The 14,980-nt window shown below is 38.8% G+C and overlaps 1 protein-coding gene across 9 annotated transcripts in view; it reads right to left on the bottom strand.

The window, feature by feature from the left end:
• The window catches only part of LOC117407345 (dachshund homolog 1-like), a 170,778-nt gene that overhangs the window by 85,348 nt on the left and 70,450 nt on the right, over nucleotides 1–14,980 (bottom strand). For 5 of the 9 annotated variants that reach the window (XM_059029354.1, XM_059029352.1, XM_059029353.1 and 2 more), the window contains exon 3: nucleotides 3,106–3,192. The exons of the other annotated variants lie outside the window; for them this stretch is intronic. In XM_059029354.1, the coding sequence (XP_058885337.1) occupies nucleotides 3,106–3,192 (87 nt within the window). The remainder of the gene's footprint in view (nucleotides 1–3,105; nucleotides 3,193–14,980) is intronic. 9 annotated transcript variants of the gene reach the window in all.

The following is a 14,980-nucleotide window of genomic DNA, read 5'->3' as shown; positions in this document are numbered from 1 at the left end:
TAAATGAAACCTACTGCCTCAGGCAATGGCCTAGTTAATAAACTTTCAATGCAGGTTTCTTTCAACTGTTACGGACAATGAGGTTGAAAACAAATCTTAAATTACAGCCATGTGTGACTTTTAAAACTCATTTTCCTTTCATCTCCAATTTTAGAAAAAAAGAGAGATCGTCTTAATCAACTAAACACGTAAACACAACTGCCTTTGTTTCATAAAGTTGAGTTATATTTAAGTAATTTTAAGTATATGTGTTATAAGTCATGAAGAAGCATTTGTTCTAATTTTGTTAGGACATTTACCCTTTACTACAACTCTTTCACTTTAAGTGTCCTAATGAGTCACTGTTAGTTGAATGGGATCTTAACAGGTTTTACTAATGTTGGATGCCAATGAAATTAGATATATTTATGTCAGAGATTATGTCAGAGATTGTAATGATGAAGGTGGGGAGCATTTCTTATTGTGCTGATACTGTTATCAGTACATGTAATCGGGACATGCTATAGAAAACAACACAAATAATGATGTTACTGTCACCACAGAAACAATTCCATGGAGCTATGAATCTAGGTTTTCAATGAGGTTTTTTCTCAGTTTTGTTTTCCTGCACTACTTAGTCACTAAAGAGATGCACAACGCCACATTATAAAGAGATGCACAACGCCACATTATAAAGAGATGCACAACGCCACATTATAAAGAGATGCACAACACCACATTATAAAGAGATGCACAACGCCACATTATAAAGTGTATGCAGAAATCTGAACAGCTGTAAATCTGACACATGTGCTTGATAAAGATATTACGAATACAAAAACACCATAGACTAAGTACAGACGTGCTCAAATTTGTTGGTACCCTTACAGCTCATTGAAATAATGCTTCATTCCTCCTGAAAAGTGATGAAATTAAAAGCTATTTTATCATGTATACTTGCATGCCTTTAGTATGTCATAGAATAAAGCAAAGCTGTGAAAAGAGATGAATTATTGCTTATTCTACAAAGATATTCTAAAATGGCCTGGACACATTTGTTGGTACCCCCTAGAAAAGATAATAAATAATTGGATTTCTTTAATTAGTATCACACATGTCTCCAATCTTGTAATCAGTCATTCAGCCTATTTAAATGGAGAAAAGTAGTCACTGTGCTGTTTGGTATCGTTGTATACACCACACTGAACATGGACCAGAGAAAGCAAAGGAGAGAGTTGTCTGAGGAGATCAGAAAGAAAATAATAGACAAGCATGGTAAAGGTAAAGGCTACAAGACCATCTCCAAGCAGCTTGATGTTCCTGTGACAACAGTTGCAAATATTATTAAGAAGTTTAAGGTCCATGGAACTGTAGCCAAACTCCCTGGGCGCGGCCGCAAGAGGAAAATCGACCCCTGATTGAACAGAAGGATAGTGCGAATGGTAGAAAAAGAACCAAGGATAACTGCCAAAGAGATACAAGCTGAACTCCAAGGTGAAGGTACGTCAGTTTCTGATCGCACCATCCGTCGCTTTTTGAGCGAAAGTGGGCTCCATGGAAGAAGACCCAGGAGGACTCCACTTTTGAAAGAAAAACATAAAAAAGCCAGACTGGAATTTGCTAAAATGCATATTGACAAGCCACAATCCTTCTGGGAGAATGTCCTTTGAACAGATGAGTCAAAACTGGAGCTTTTTGGCAAGTCACATCAGCTCTATGTTCACAGACGAAAAAATGAAGCTTTCAAAGAAAAGAACACCATACCTACAGTGAAACATGGAGGAGGCTCGGTTATGTTTTGGGGCTGCTTTGCTGCGCCTGGCACAGGGTGCCTTGAATCTGTGCAGGGCACAATGAAATCTCAAGACTATCAAGGCATTCTGGAGCGAAACTTACTGCCCAGTGTCAGAAAGCTCCGTCTCAGTCGCAGGTCATGGGTCCTCCAACAGGATAATGACCCAAAACACACAGCTAAAAGCACCCAAGAATGGATAAGAACAAAACATTGGACTATTCTGAAGTGGCCTTCTGTGAGTCCTGATCTGAATCCTATCGAACATCTATGGAAAGAGCTGAAACTTGCAGTCTGGAGAAGGCACCCATCAAACTTGAGACAGCTGGAGCAGTTTGCTCAGGAAGAGTGGGCCAAACTACCTGTTAACAGGTGCAGAAGTCTCATTGCGAGCTACAGAAAACGTTTGATTGCAGTGATTGCCTCTAAAGGTTGTGTAACAAAATATTAGGTTAGCGGTCCCATCATTTTTGTCCATGCCATTTTCATTTGTTTTATTATTTACAATATTATGTTGAATAAAAAAATCAAAAGCAAAGTCTGATTTCTATTAAATATGGAATAAACAATGGTGGATGCCAATTACTTTTGTCAGTTTCGAGTTATTTCAGAGAAAATTGTGCATTCTTCATTTTTTGTGGAGGGTACCAACAAATTTGAGCACGTCTGTATGTCATTTTGTATTGTAATTAAAATTGTTTTAAAGCTTTACTGTTTGCATGTCTACATTACAGCAATTAAATTAGTTTGGAGAGTCCTAATACAGTGGTTAATGTCACACTGGCACAATGCAGCAAAAATTGTAAGTCTTTGCTGAAAAGAGGCCCTAGAGACAGGAGTGGTGACTGAATTACCCACTTGAAGTCTTAAGCTTTCCATCATCCTATACTGTACTGGCCCTCTGAATAAACAGAAGGTGTTGGTCTAAAGTGATGTCAATCTCTCACATTTAACCACCGTTTATTTCATCACCACATATTTTACAGTCTTACAGTATTAAAATGATTACTGAAAAACAAACTAGTTGATTTCTGTGTTCCTTCTGCAAGTTAAACTGTTTTAATGTAGTATAAAAGTATAAAGGTTTCTGATCTTTTACAAATAGTTTTATAGTATATAGTATACGTGCATTTTCTAACTTATTTGCATTTATGATAGATTGATCTTAGTGTGATCCTATTAAAATAATGATCATGCCAGGACTAATATAAACAATGTGTTTACATCCTTACAAAATGTCAGCAAACAAATACAAATGTGTAAAATATAAAAACTGCAATTCAGAAAAATGTAGCATGTTATATTCAAATAAAATGAAAACAAATAACATTTACCTGTTGTCTGCCGACATTTGTCACTATCCTTTAAAATATCATCCGTGTCAGAGTGGAATCTGTAGAAGAGTGGGTGGAATCCTGCCACTAAAATAATAGAAAAGGCTTATTTGACTTATTCAGCATTTGCTACAAAATTAAAGATCAGTATGCAACTTTATTTAAATTAAAGTCAACAATTGAAGTCTAAAATGTCTTTACATATAAAAGGTAATTGTAGACTGATCTTTATTTTAGTGGGTTCTGAAGAGGTAGTATATCAAATAGTGTATCTACCACATACATATTTAGGGAGTCAATAGTTTTATCTTGGCATATAACTAGCGTAAGACAATGTAAAATAAAGAGTTTCCATGATTTATTGCCTAATCTGATAACTTCTGTCATCCAAATGGTCTTTACAGAAACATTCACATTTTATCAGCAACTGAACAGAAAAGATCATTTTCGTGTTGTCATTGAAGTGCCACTGTCAATTGGATGACAGGCCGTGACGTTGGTACTTGCGCTGTCGGTCAAGCTCATTCCCTTCATTTCAATAGAACACACTTTTTTTGTAGCTGAGATTTATCTTATTGGCTGGCCTTTAAATGTATACTGAATACAAAACAAACACACATAATTCTCGGTTCAACTTTGTTTAAAGGGTTGTTTTTGGTTCCAGCTCTACTGACAGTCCTTTTAAGGGTTAGAATATTTATGTAATCACCCAATAAAACCCTATATGAAATGACAAATAATTTGCATGAGCACTTAAATCTTCAATGGTGTATAACCTGAAACACAGAGAAATGGGTACCAGGGAAGAATGATGAAATACAGGACTGAAGAGGACTCATTAAGACACATGTATCAACAGATACAAGCAGTTCTCAGGTTCACATAATCTAGAAATGTAGACAAACTAATTCCTATCATGTTGCACTACCAAGGTCGTAACAAATATTTTCACTATCAACACAATTTCATTTTGAAACAAATAAAGCAATGTGTTGTCATAGCGAATCCATGTTACAGCTAATGGGGATCCAGTCTTAGTACTAGCTACTGCGCTTGGAGCTGCTGTCATATTAAATAATAATGAGAGGTCTATTAATATGCAAAGGAACCAGCAGCAGACTGCATATTGTCAGATTGTTCATTCATTACTAATTAACATGCTTGCTGCTCCATACCTGTGCAGTGTCAGAACATTCTTATAACACATAGAGAATGTATGTGCCCTTTCCTAATAATAGTGTAATTAAATTAAAATCAGGTTAACGACACATCAGTACACAAAGACTGACTTTAGAACCCAGGCGATAAAGAATTACCAGTTCATATCTGAAATGCTACAATATATATATATATATATATATATACATCAATCCTGTCCAAGCATGTTTAACATGGGAGATGTAGATTGGTGGGAGTGCACTTTATATTTTGCTCAGTATACCAAACATTTTTCATTTGGAATTGGCTACACTTCCGCCAGCCCGTGGGCCCTCGGGTGTGGACGTTCAGAATACTGAACGTTCAATATTTTGGGGTCCCAAATATTGGTCTCATATTTTGTATGTTTTTGTGGTCTCATGTAAAGCAAATAACACGTTTCACAACCACATTTCATTTTCTCTTAAACTTGGTCTCAGGACCAAGGACGATAAGAAATAGGCAACAGCTTAATTATTATTACTGCACAATAAAAATAAAAAAAAGATGTCTGATATATAAAAAATAACTATATATAGATAACATTTACAATAGAAAACATGCTTTCCTGTTCCAAGAACTGAATGACAAAAGTGTACTGTATTGATATATTTCAGGATGGGCCTTCTATGAGTAAGGAAGTTACTAGTTTGTTTTTCACCCCAAACGACGAAATGCCAAAAATCTAGCACTCCTAACAACAACAGTGTCCTTGCTCCTGTTCATCAGATTAGTCGACCCACCACTGATCTGAAGATTATGTTAAAACATGGCTTGGCATAGGCCAACTCAATGCACAGTGTTTCAGCAGAGGTTTATTGAACCTCATGATAAATAGAATTAACTCAATTTTGTGCATCCTAGACAGCATAATAGTGGCTAAATGATGCGTCTGGTCATTTCTTTGTTTTAGATATGCAAAACATGTGAAGCACTGAGTACAGGGCACAGCTTTAGCTAAACACATTTTAACTGTACTGTAGTTTGTTTTTTCCCCATATAAGCTTCCTATATATTGTTAGAATGTGTAGCTAGTAGCCAGTTATTTCACTCTTTTTATTTTTCCACTGCAGACAGTATTATTAAACTATACTTATTATTGTGATGATACTGTGTGAATGAGATAAAAAAAAGACTATAAACAATTCAACAAATATATTGTTTGTTGAACTTTGTGCAAAGTAAAAAAAGAAAAAAGCTATTGCGTGTCACAATTAGGTAATTACTAATCTTATCACAATACAATCATTCTAAATCCATAAAAGTGTATTTCAATTTGCTCAGTGTACTTTAAACAGCTGTTGCACAATGCGTATAAAGTATTGTTTAAATATCAGGAAATTACACAGTAACCTAGCTTGTCAAAATGAGTTTGGCAACAACCTGTTGAACAATATATCATTATTTATACATCTATACCAGTTCTCCAGAAGAGAAAAAACACTGCTCCACCCTAGTAACCCTGCTGTGACCTTATTAGTAAAAACAAATACAATCATTATATGCCTGCATTTGCGGTTCATTTTAGTTTTATATGGGTCATTCCACCTCACAGAGGCCCCAATTGTAGTGTCCTAATGTATTGTGAGTTACATCGTAAGACAACACAGACAATACTGTTTTGTTTTTTTTTTACAGTGAAACAAATTGAGTTTGGGGAGAAAAAAAAAATCTACAGGGAAATATCTGTAAGCATATAATGCAAGTCCTCAAGAAATCTGCATGAGATTATGTAGTAATACTGGACCAAACGCAGTGATATCAGCATGTACTGTACAGTACTTAGTTTGCCATCCTTTCTATTTTTAACACCGTTCCCTTTCTCTTAGAGTAACTGGGAGATCAAAAATGCTTTTGATCTGGTTTAGCCCATATATCATAACACAGAATTGGATGTGGTTCCTGAGGATCTAATACTGTCTGCTTATCATTAAAGGGTCGTCCTGTCAGAAAAGCATGTGTTAAAAGTCCATTGATAAGTCGTTGTTTTACTAGTGTTTTAATATGTGCAACCTTAAATCCCCAGAGAAATTTCCCCTGAATTCATAATCAAACGAGCCAAAACAGTCGACAGATTTCCTGCTGTCTACAAGTTCAAAAAGTGCACTTGCCGTGCTTTTATTTTCCAGCATCAAGATTCTTTGTAATATGAACCCAAAACATTAGCAAAGCCAAATACAGTACGTGGTGCTTGCGTTGTGTTCAATCTGCTAATGTTTCGACACATTGATCAATTTACCTATCATTTCCTAATTTAAATGAACATTTCAGGGCTTAAAAAGCCTGCTTGTCACATTATGATATTAGATTACAGGACGACTAAATATCTCCTTTCTGCTGCTAAAACAGAACAAAGTATTAAGTGCTGCCTCACACTGATAACATCTCTACTTCTTTTACACTGCCTTCAGTATAAATAAGTATGGTTTAGTTCCTGTAGTTACTCTACGCTGTGAGTTGTACATGCATGATTTAGAAGACAATGCAATACAATATGCAGGCATGTACTGTCTTTCCCGTCAAACTGGAGGTTCACAAAGCCCCATCTAATGAACAAGGATTTACAAAACCTCTACAAAGCTTCGACGATTAGGAAAACGTCTCATAAGTAAGCTGTGTCCTTCCTGCTGAGTGCTTCAAACCTCAGCTACTCAAAGTAAGCTTCGGTATCAGCTCACAATTAAAAATTAAACACTTCAGATCTTCTGTCATTAAATCGAAGACGACAATAGGTGTTTTAACAGGAGGAGCTGTCATTAAGGACAATCAGATAGATGGCTGTTTCCTTTTACTTGGGGACAATGTGTCTAATGTGTAAAAAGAAAGATAACCCTCTACAATACTTGTGAACAAGAAATGATTTGTAAGGTATTCAAAAAAAAATGTTAGGTTACTTACCGTAACCCTGGTTCCCTGAAAGAGAAGACAACCACCAACAACATTACATATGGGATATGCCTGCCTGTTGGTAGGTATTTTCTGAGCCCTCTATACCAGAGCTGCCGATAGGCCCCTTCCTGGGATGACTCCCTCGGTCCCGCCTACCGAGGGATTAAAACCGTCATACTGAGGAAGCCATTTCTCTTTTTGCATCGAACCTGTGAGAGGCGACCGATGCGACCGAGGTTAGCAGTGTGAGCGTGCAACCTCAAGGACCCTCGTGCCTATTGAAGGCAAGGAAGGATCTACCACATTCAAGCAGTAGAACCTGGAGAATGTACGTGGCTTAGTCCAGCTAGCTGTCATACATATATTGGACAGAAAAGGGCCTGAGATGTAGCCAATCCTCTAGTAGAGTGAGCAGCTACTCTCCCAGGTGGGGGTAAGCATTGAGCCATGCTTGGAGTGGGCGTATGCATAATAGACCCAGCTCGATGGCTGATACGGCTGCGGCCATCAGACCCAACAATTTTTGGAACCGCACCAAGGGGACCTTCGATCCCTGTTGGAACAAGGACAGGCAACCCTGAATAGCTGCTACTCTGTTGTCCGACAGGTATGCACACATCGTACTGGAGTCCAGCCGGCCCCAAGTGCGTTGTGCACTGCGCCGGTATAAGCCGACTCTTCGCATCGTTGATGGTGAGGCCCAGCCTCGCCAGATGCTGCGTCACAATCACCGTGTGGGCTACTGCTCCCTCTCGCGACTGTTTACAAATCAGCCAGTCGTCGAGATAGTTTAGTACTCTGTTAGTCAGACGGGCGCTGTATAAGTCCTCCTCAAATGTGTCTCTGTAACCCTATATTGAGGGTTTGGGCAAACAGGGTCCCTTGACAATCCACCCACCGGCAGGGCCTTAACCAAGGCTGCGATGGTAGAGTCAACCGGGGGGAATCCTACCAAGCCCAGCTTCTCTGCGCCTTCCAATTAAGCAAGTCAGGCGGCTTACTTCAAAATACTCGGCGCTGACGAGGGCCAATCCCAAGAGGAGCGTACCTCCTCCATAAAATCAGGGAACGGTGGGAATGGCTGTGCTGTGGGAGCTACTGCCTGCGTCTGAAACACGGACCGGCAGGGCTCTGCTGGTGTCGTCCAGGGGATCTGTAAAAAATTTGCATCGCACCCCATTAATGCCGGCATGGAGCTGGGCAATGGCGGTAAACTAGTCTCCAAGGCAATCTCATGCTAAGTTCCGCCACAGTCGATGGTGCCAGCTTCTCCTCTTCCTCCATCTCTGTGGGGAAGGAGTGCCTTCCTCCGCCATCAAGGGCTGTGGCTCCGGCTTGACCTGGGCTTCCATGGGAGACCCAGGGGCCGAATCAGGTGCAGGCGGTAGCGGGGCCTCTACCGATGCCGCAGGAACTTGCTGCCTAGACAGCAGCTCAAGGACCTGAGCCATCTGCTTCTTGAGATAAATGACGTTCCTCGTCTGCTTTGAGTGCTTCACCCTTCTCACCCTGGGGGATAAGGGGAGCAACTACAAGGTCTCGTCACAGGAACCTGACCTTAGGGGATCTCCTGTGAGGGGCTCTGTGAGAGCTGGAGGAGCGGGGATGGGGCTCCGAGGGCTGCTGACGGCTGCCGCGGGAGACTGAGTGTCTAGCCCCATGGCCCTTCTGAGCCTATTGTGACGCACCCTGGGCTGAAAGGCCGCACACAAGTTGCAGAAGTCCCCCTGTTGGACCCACAGGCACCGCACGCAGAGCGGGTGTTTGTCGCTGGGTGGTATATTCGCCTTGCAGGACGTGCAGGTATGAAATGGAACGTTCGTTATGGTTGTCAAGTGCGGCAAGCACTGTGTGTGCCAATTGGCTCCTGTGTCCCGGATGCTCACCGAGTGCACTGAGCAGGGTATGTCCTAAATGCACCAAGCACCGAGGCACTATGCGCACCAGGTGCACCAAGTACCATGCACACCGAGTGCACTGAGTGGAGCTAGCGGCGCGTGCACCGAGCAGCAGGTACTGTACTCACTGGGGTGCTATCGTACCGAGGGCACAGAGCATTGAGCGCACCAAGCACTGAGTGCACCGGATGGGATGTTATTTGCTTAATCAACGCATGAGCCACATCTGTGTGGAAGCCCTTGCTTTCAATATGCTTGGTGTCCCTCATTTACCCAGGTGTTTCCATTTTTTTGTCCACTACCTGTAAATCCCAATATTATATTCAATACAGCGACATACCCCCATTTGCTTTTTCTTAACCCTTTGTGGTCCTATGTCGGATATGGTCCGACATCGCAATTTTCCCTTTCCGGTCCAATGTCGGACATCATCAAAAAGACGCAAAAAACAGGTCTCTAGTCGTTTTTTCTCCGGGAAAAGCCGAGAAAACCATTCAATGGCCGAGTAAGACCGATAGGAGCCGAGAGAAGCCGAAAAAAAGGCGTGAATACTGATAGACCCGACACCACATAGATAACACGGACATAAACAAACAACGTAGCTGCTTCCGCATCCAGCGCTCAAAGAACATCACAGACATTTGCAGAGCTTTTTTTAGATGTTATAGTAATAAAATAACGACTTGGATCACATTATTGAGGAATCTGGTGATAAAACGAGTGATCAAGAGATGATTTATCGGTATGTACTATTATTAAGAGGCATTTGAAAAATATAGAGAACAAGGGGTGGGGCCTTTCCTCTCTTTAAACTATTAACCTTCTCAGCTTCTTTACTCTGGGGGAAGAAGCCATGCTCATTTCTACCTCAGCTGCTGATTTTGTCCCATCCCAGAGGCGGAAGATTAGGCCAGATTTTCATTTAAAGCTCATTCCCAGAGCTGTGACCTCACCTGCAAGGTGGATACCATGTTCTCACTCCCTGCCTCACTGGCGAGCCAGAAGGATAGTGCAAACACTGGTAGGCTTGCTTTACTGTAATGGTATTTTAGCATGATCACTGGTATAGCACTTTCCCTCTCCTAACCTTGGTCTTGCCCAAGCCAGTGCGTCAATGACTGGATCAAAAGCAGTTGTGCTGTATGATGTATTGTTCAAACTAATATGTTTGGTGGTGTGTCCTGACTATGCTTAAATATGTTTTTAAAAAGACATAAAACAGTCCTCAACAAGAATGTACTGTGATAGGGGCCTACCAATGTTTTTACAAGGAAACGCTAATGGAGAACCACCATTCACATTGTGTGTGCTATAAATAATCTATGAATAATCATTTGCAGCATTTAAAAAAACAACAAGAACAATATGAAGTGACTTTCCCTAAGATAGGAGTATTTAAAATCAGGTTAGACTAAATTCTAACCACTATGCAACTCAGCTGTTGGGCTAAGAGAAATAATTAGCATAAAAAAGAAGGCATTCTCTACAACAGAAACTTGAAATCAGAGTAAAGGCATGTGTTAACACAGCTTCCATTCAAATCTGGTACGGTAATTCAACTGACAAACTTCCATGTACTCAGAACTGTGTTTCTGTATAGGTCTGAATACAACCTTATTACAGTGCAAAGTGTTTTTTGGGCATTATATTGAGAAGCCTGTTATATGGTAATGAAGGTAATTGTAATATACTGGGAGCCCAGGCCATAATAGACTTACACGGAAGGGATCAAACAAATACAAAAAGTATGAATGCAGCAACAGGTGCATACCTAAAACAACTATAAATCATACTGATAAGATGTCTGGTTTTGCAGCCAATCCCATTAATATGGAAAATCAATGGGAGATAACTAAGAACAATAGACACCTAAGAATTGCAATTGGGACTCTTTTCTGCTGAGATACCACAAATACAAAGGTGAGAAGCTTGAAAAGAATTTGAAGAGTCTAATAAACTGAAGAACACCTTATTCACTCTGGTTAAAAAAAAAAACATGTAGTTTTATTGTATTTTGGGGTTAATGTTGTAAATAAATTGATTTAATTGTTTAACTGCTGTGGCACTCCGCCGGGGATGATTACCTGTCTGTGTGGAGCAGCAGCTGAAAGCAATGAGCTGTTCCAGCAGGCAGGTGGGCGTGTCTCAGCGGAGCGTCAGTATAAAAACATAGCTATCACTGTGATCGGGGCTGCTGCAAGGCCTGCCGTTTTCACGGCACCTTTGATTTATAGTTTGTCATATTGTGTTTTATTTTGAGTGTTTGTACAGTCTTGTACCGTCCTCTGTGCGCTACCATTGCTGGTAGCGTCACATGACATTATTGTTTACTTTTTGTTTGTGTTTATTGATTGAATCCTGTGCGCCTGTGTTGGCGTATCAACGTCAGTCTCTCTACCTGAGTCTCTTGTGTTCTCCTCGGCTGCCTGAGGCAAGTATACCAGGACTCTACCACAGCTCCCAAACAAATTTATGCAGGAGATCATTCTTGCTTGGATGTAATGAGAGAGATTATCTAATTGTCACTTTTTGACTCAATCCAAGCTTATCTAAATGTTTGTAGTTAAAAAAAAAAAGTAATCCCATTCTCTTATATCATTAAAATAATTTTTAATTACTTGGTTGTTTCCTTAGATACAAAATCAGAAACATTCCAGTAAATGCTAACACCCTCAGATCGTTGGGATGGGGTGAAAATGGTATACAGCAGATGCAACACAAAGACATCTTTGTTTTTTTTTATAGATTCTGCCAGTCTGAATGAAAATAACAATAAGCAATTGCATGTTATACAAATATGAACTCATGCTCAGAGAAGTGGGTATAGGTATCTGCTTTGGGGAATATCGACATTTCTCAACTAAGGGACACTACTTTTAGGATCCGAAGACCAAATATGTTTTATTGATCCCTTTAAATTAAGTTTGCTAGTGAGCAAAGAGCAATTGATACTGATATTATTAATTCATGCTAATGATAGGTAACTTCCCTAGACAATTCTGAAAACATTCTGTATTATGCTTTTATAACCACTGTTGTTTTTTTTTAAGTCTCAATCACCAAGTTTCCAGTTCACTCAATGATTAATTAATACTTAATGTGAAGTGTAATTTTATTTTTTTATTTTTTTTTCTTATGAGGGTGTAGAGGGGAATCAAGGATTTAATAAATGTTTCTATCTAAGACAAATATGAGCCCTACCCAGAGCTGGAATCTGTGGCCATGCTTTCCAAAGCACCTCTGTTTTAAAGGAGATGTCATTCATGTACAGTGTCAGCAAAGAATACCATTTAGAAGGGTGATCTTACTGTAATGTATGAGGAATCACAGTACCCCTAGAGCAAGGCTCTAAGGAGCACACCATTTTACAAAGGATACATTGGATGCTTTTTGTTTTGTTAAATGGTAACCAAAGAAGATTAAAATACTTTTAACAAACCTGGCCTTCAGTTATTTAGTAGAAGAACAAAAAGGCTGACATGGCTCTCTGTCATAAACTTGCATATAGATATGTCCCTGTGAAGCTAATATGAACAATGACTAGGAAATGAAAGCCTGCTTCGAGGAACCTACAGTAGTGAAGTAGACAGCTTTCCATGGCTATAACAAAGCTTGCTGTGGGGAATTAAAACAAACAAAACAAAATAAAATTAATCTTACAGTGAGTGAAGTTTTGATACATAAGTTCTGGCAGCTCACATTGCCCAGAGCACAGAATGAGTTTTGCCATTTGATAATTTGCTTGATTCAGTGCACTGCTTCATGCAGGGCATTTTCTGCCTGATTTATGTTTAATCGAGTCACCTGCTCAATGTTAAGGAGGGTCGCAGGCAGACAGAAGGGATACAATCACATTAGTATCAGGGCTTTAAACATTCCCATATCTGACAGCAGAAATCAAATTAAAGCAGTTTTGGACTATAATTTAGATCAATTTTAAACTGTTTTTAATGTGAAGTACAAATAACAGATTGCCTTTGAATGTATGTTATCTTACAGATTTTAACATTGGGGGCTTTTCTGTTAATACTAGCCATTTTACTGCACCTTTTGTTGTGCTGTTTTATAAATAATGACATTTAAAAATGCAAATACTATAATCACAAATCCAAAATAAATGTCTAAAAAAGGTTACATTTATGTCACACAAACAAAGTTTGTATGAAATAAAACAGAAAATGGGGAACTCAGGATGACCTAGCGGTCTATTATATGGACATCTATCAGACTTAATTTGATTGGTTTGAGATCATGTCCTTTCATATTTTAAAGCATTTGCCTTTAAGAGTTTTGTAACTGAACAGAAAAACTGCTTTATGTTACATGCAGAAAAGCAGGCACAACAAGATTTACACATGAGTCCTTGGCACCGCTTAACTAGTTTGCAAGATTACTGATTAAGAAAGTCAACTTTTTTATATAAGCTCCTTCATTTTCCACATAATATTTTAAACATTGAAGCGCCTTTGAAGCACCTTTTCCCTTAAGATACTACAGTATCAGCAAAAAGAGGCTATAACATAAGTTACCGTTATTTGCAGTTGCTTAACAGGCATATGTAGCCAGTTCTGTGTTTCTTTATTGAGCTACTGTACAGATGTTGTAATTGCTGATTTGCTTGACAATGGTTAATGTAACCTTTTTTATGACTGATCAGATATTGAGATTGTGATGTGTTCCTTTAAAAATGTGCATTGCTCTAGGACTGGACCACAATAAATAATACATCACATCATGTTTGAATATAACATGATTGTTTTGCCATCACAGGACAGCAAACAGCCCTGGTGAGAAAACACGTGTCACAAGTTCTGCGTGTATTGCCAGGGCCCAGCTGAACACTTTAACATTAGAATATACAAGCATGCGGAAAAGAATGGGAGAGCAATTGGTTGTTGTATACAATATTTAATCAATTAAACTGTGTTGAAATTGATGCCATCAATGACATCTATTTCAATCTATTTTTTCTTATGTTTCTTATGTTGTTGTTATGTGTCTTATGTAAAGGAATGGAGCTTAAATAATCTATGCTGCCGTGGCTAAAACAGAGTGCTTTATCCATAGGAGTGTGTAATACAACAAACTCATTAGGGCTGCATCTGAAAACTACCGTATCTGGTAGCTACTGACTCCTGGAGAAGGGCAAAGAATAAAGAGCACAGCTATTACTAAAATGATTTTGTCAACAATACTTTTCACAATAAGGAAACAAATATTTGTATTAACAAGTAATATATGTATAATACAATATCACATACTGTTTATAATAAGTGTAAAATTGACAGGCTTATTTAGGGATGATCTCTACTTATTCAACAGACACAATTAAAAAAAAAGGGCAGGAAGTGGTGAATCGAGACCAGCTTTACTGAAAGACTGCAGCATGACTTTCAAACTGTCAGAGTTAAAATCCAGCAACAAAGATATTCAACCTAGTGATTTTTATATAACTTGGTGATAGTTATATAATAGTAGTATTAATGATATATACATGGATTTTAAAGTTAACTAAAGTTAAATTTTTGGTTTCTTCTAAGGGGAGGAGTGATTTTAGCCTGAGTATAAAAGGGAGGCTGTGCTAGAGTAAAGGGAGAAGGGTTTAGAGAGAGATGGGTGCTGCATGAGTGTCCTGGCTATACAAAGTAGTATATCTCTACTGTTGTATTGCTAAAAACAGTTTCCTCATCCTGCATTTAGGAGTTTTTTTTTATTTTATTTTGTAAAAAGTTATTTTTCTTTTTCTTTGAGATTTTGCTTTGATATGTTTTTGTTCAATTTAGTTCCTGGATTATTTGAAAAATAAAGAGAAAAAAAAGAAATTTTGCAACCAATCTTCTGTTGTCTGTGTGCTTCCCTGCAATACCATCTTTGGCCACTTGGTACATCCT

The sequence above is a fragment of the Acipenser ruthenus genome, chromosome 8 (assembly GCF_902713425.1).
Source record: "Acipenser ruthenus chromosome 8, fAciRut3.2 maternal haplotype, whole genome shotgun sequence".
In the NCBI taxonomy this organism is placed as follows: Eukaryota; Metazoa; Chordata; class Actinopteri; order Acipenseriformes; family Acipenseridae; genus Acipenser; species Acipenser ruthenus.
The sequence above is the reverse complement of the archived record's forward strand: the minus strand, read 5'-3'. Positions and strand labels throughout refer to the sequence as shown.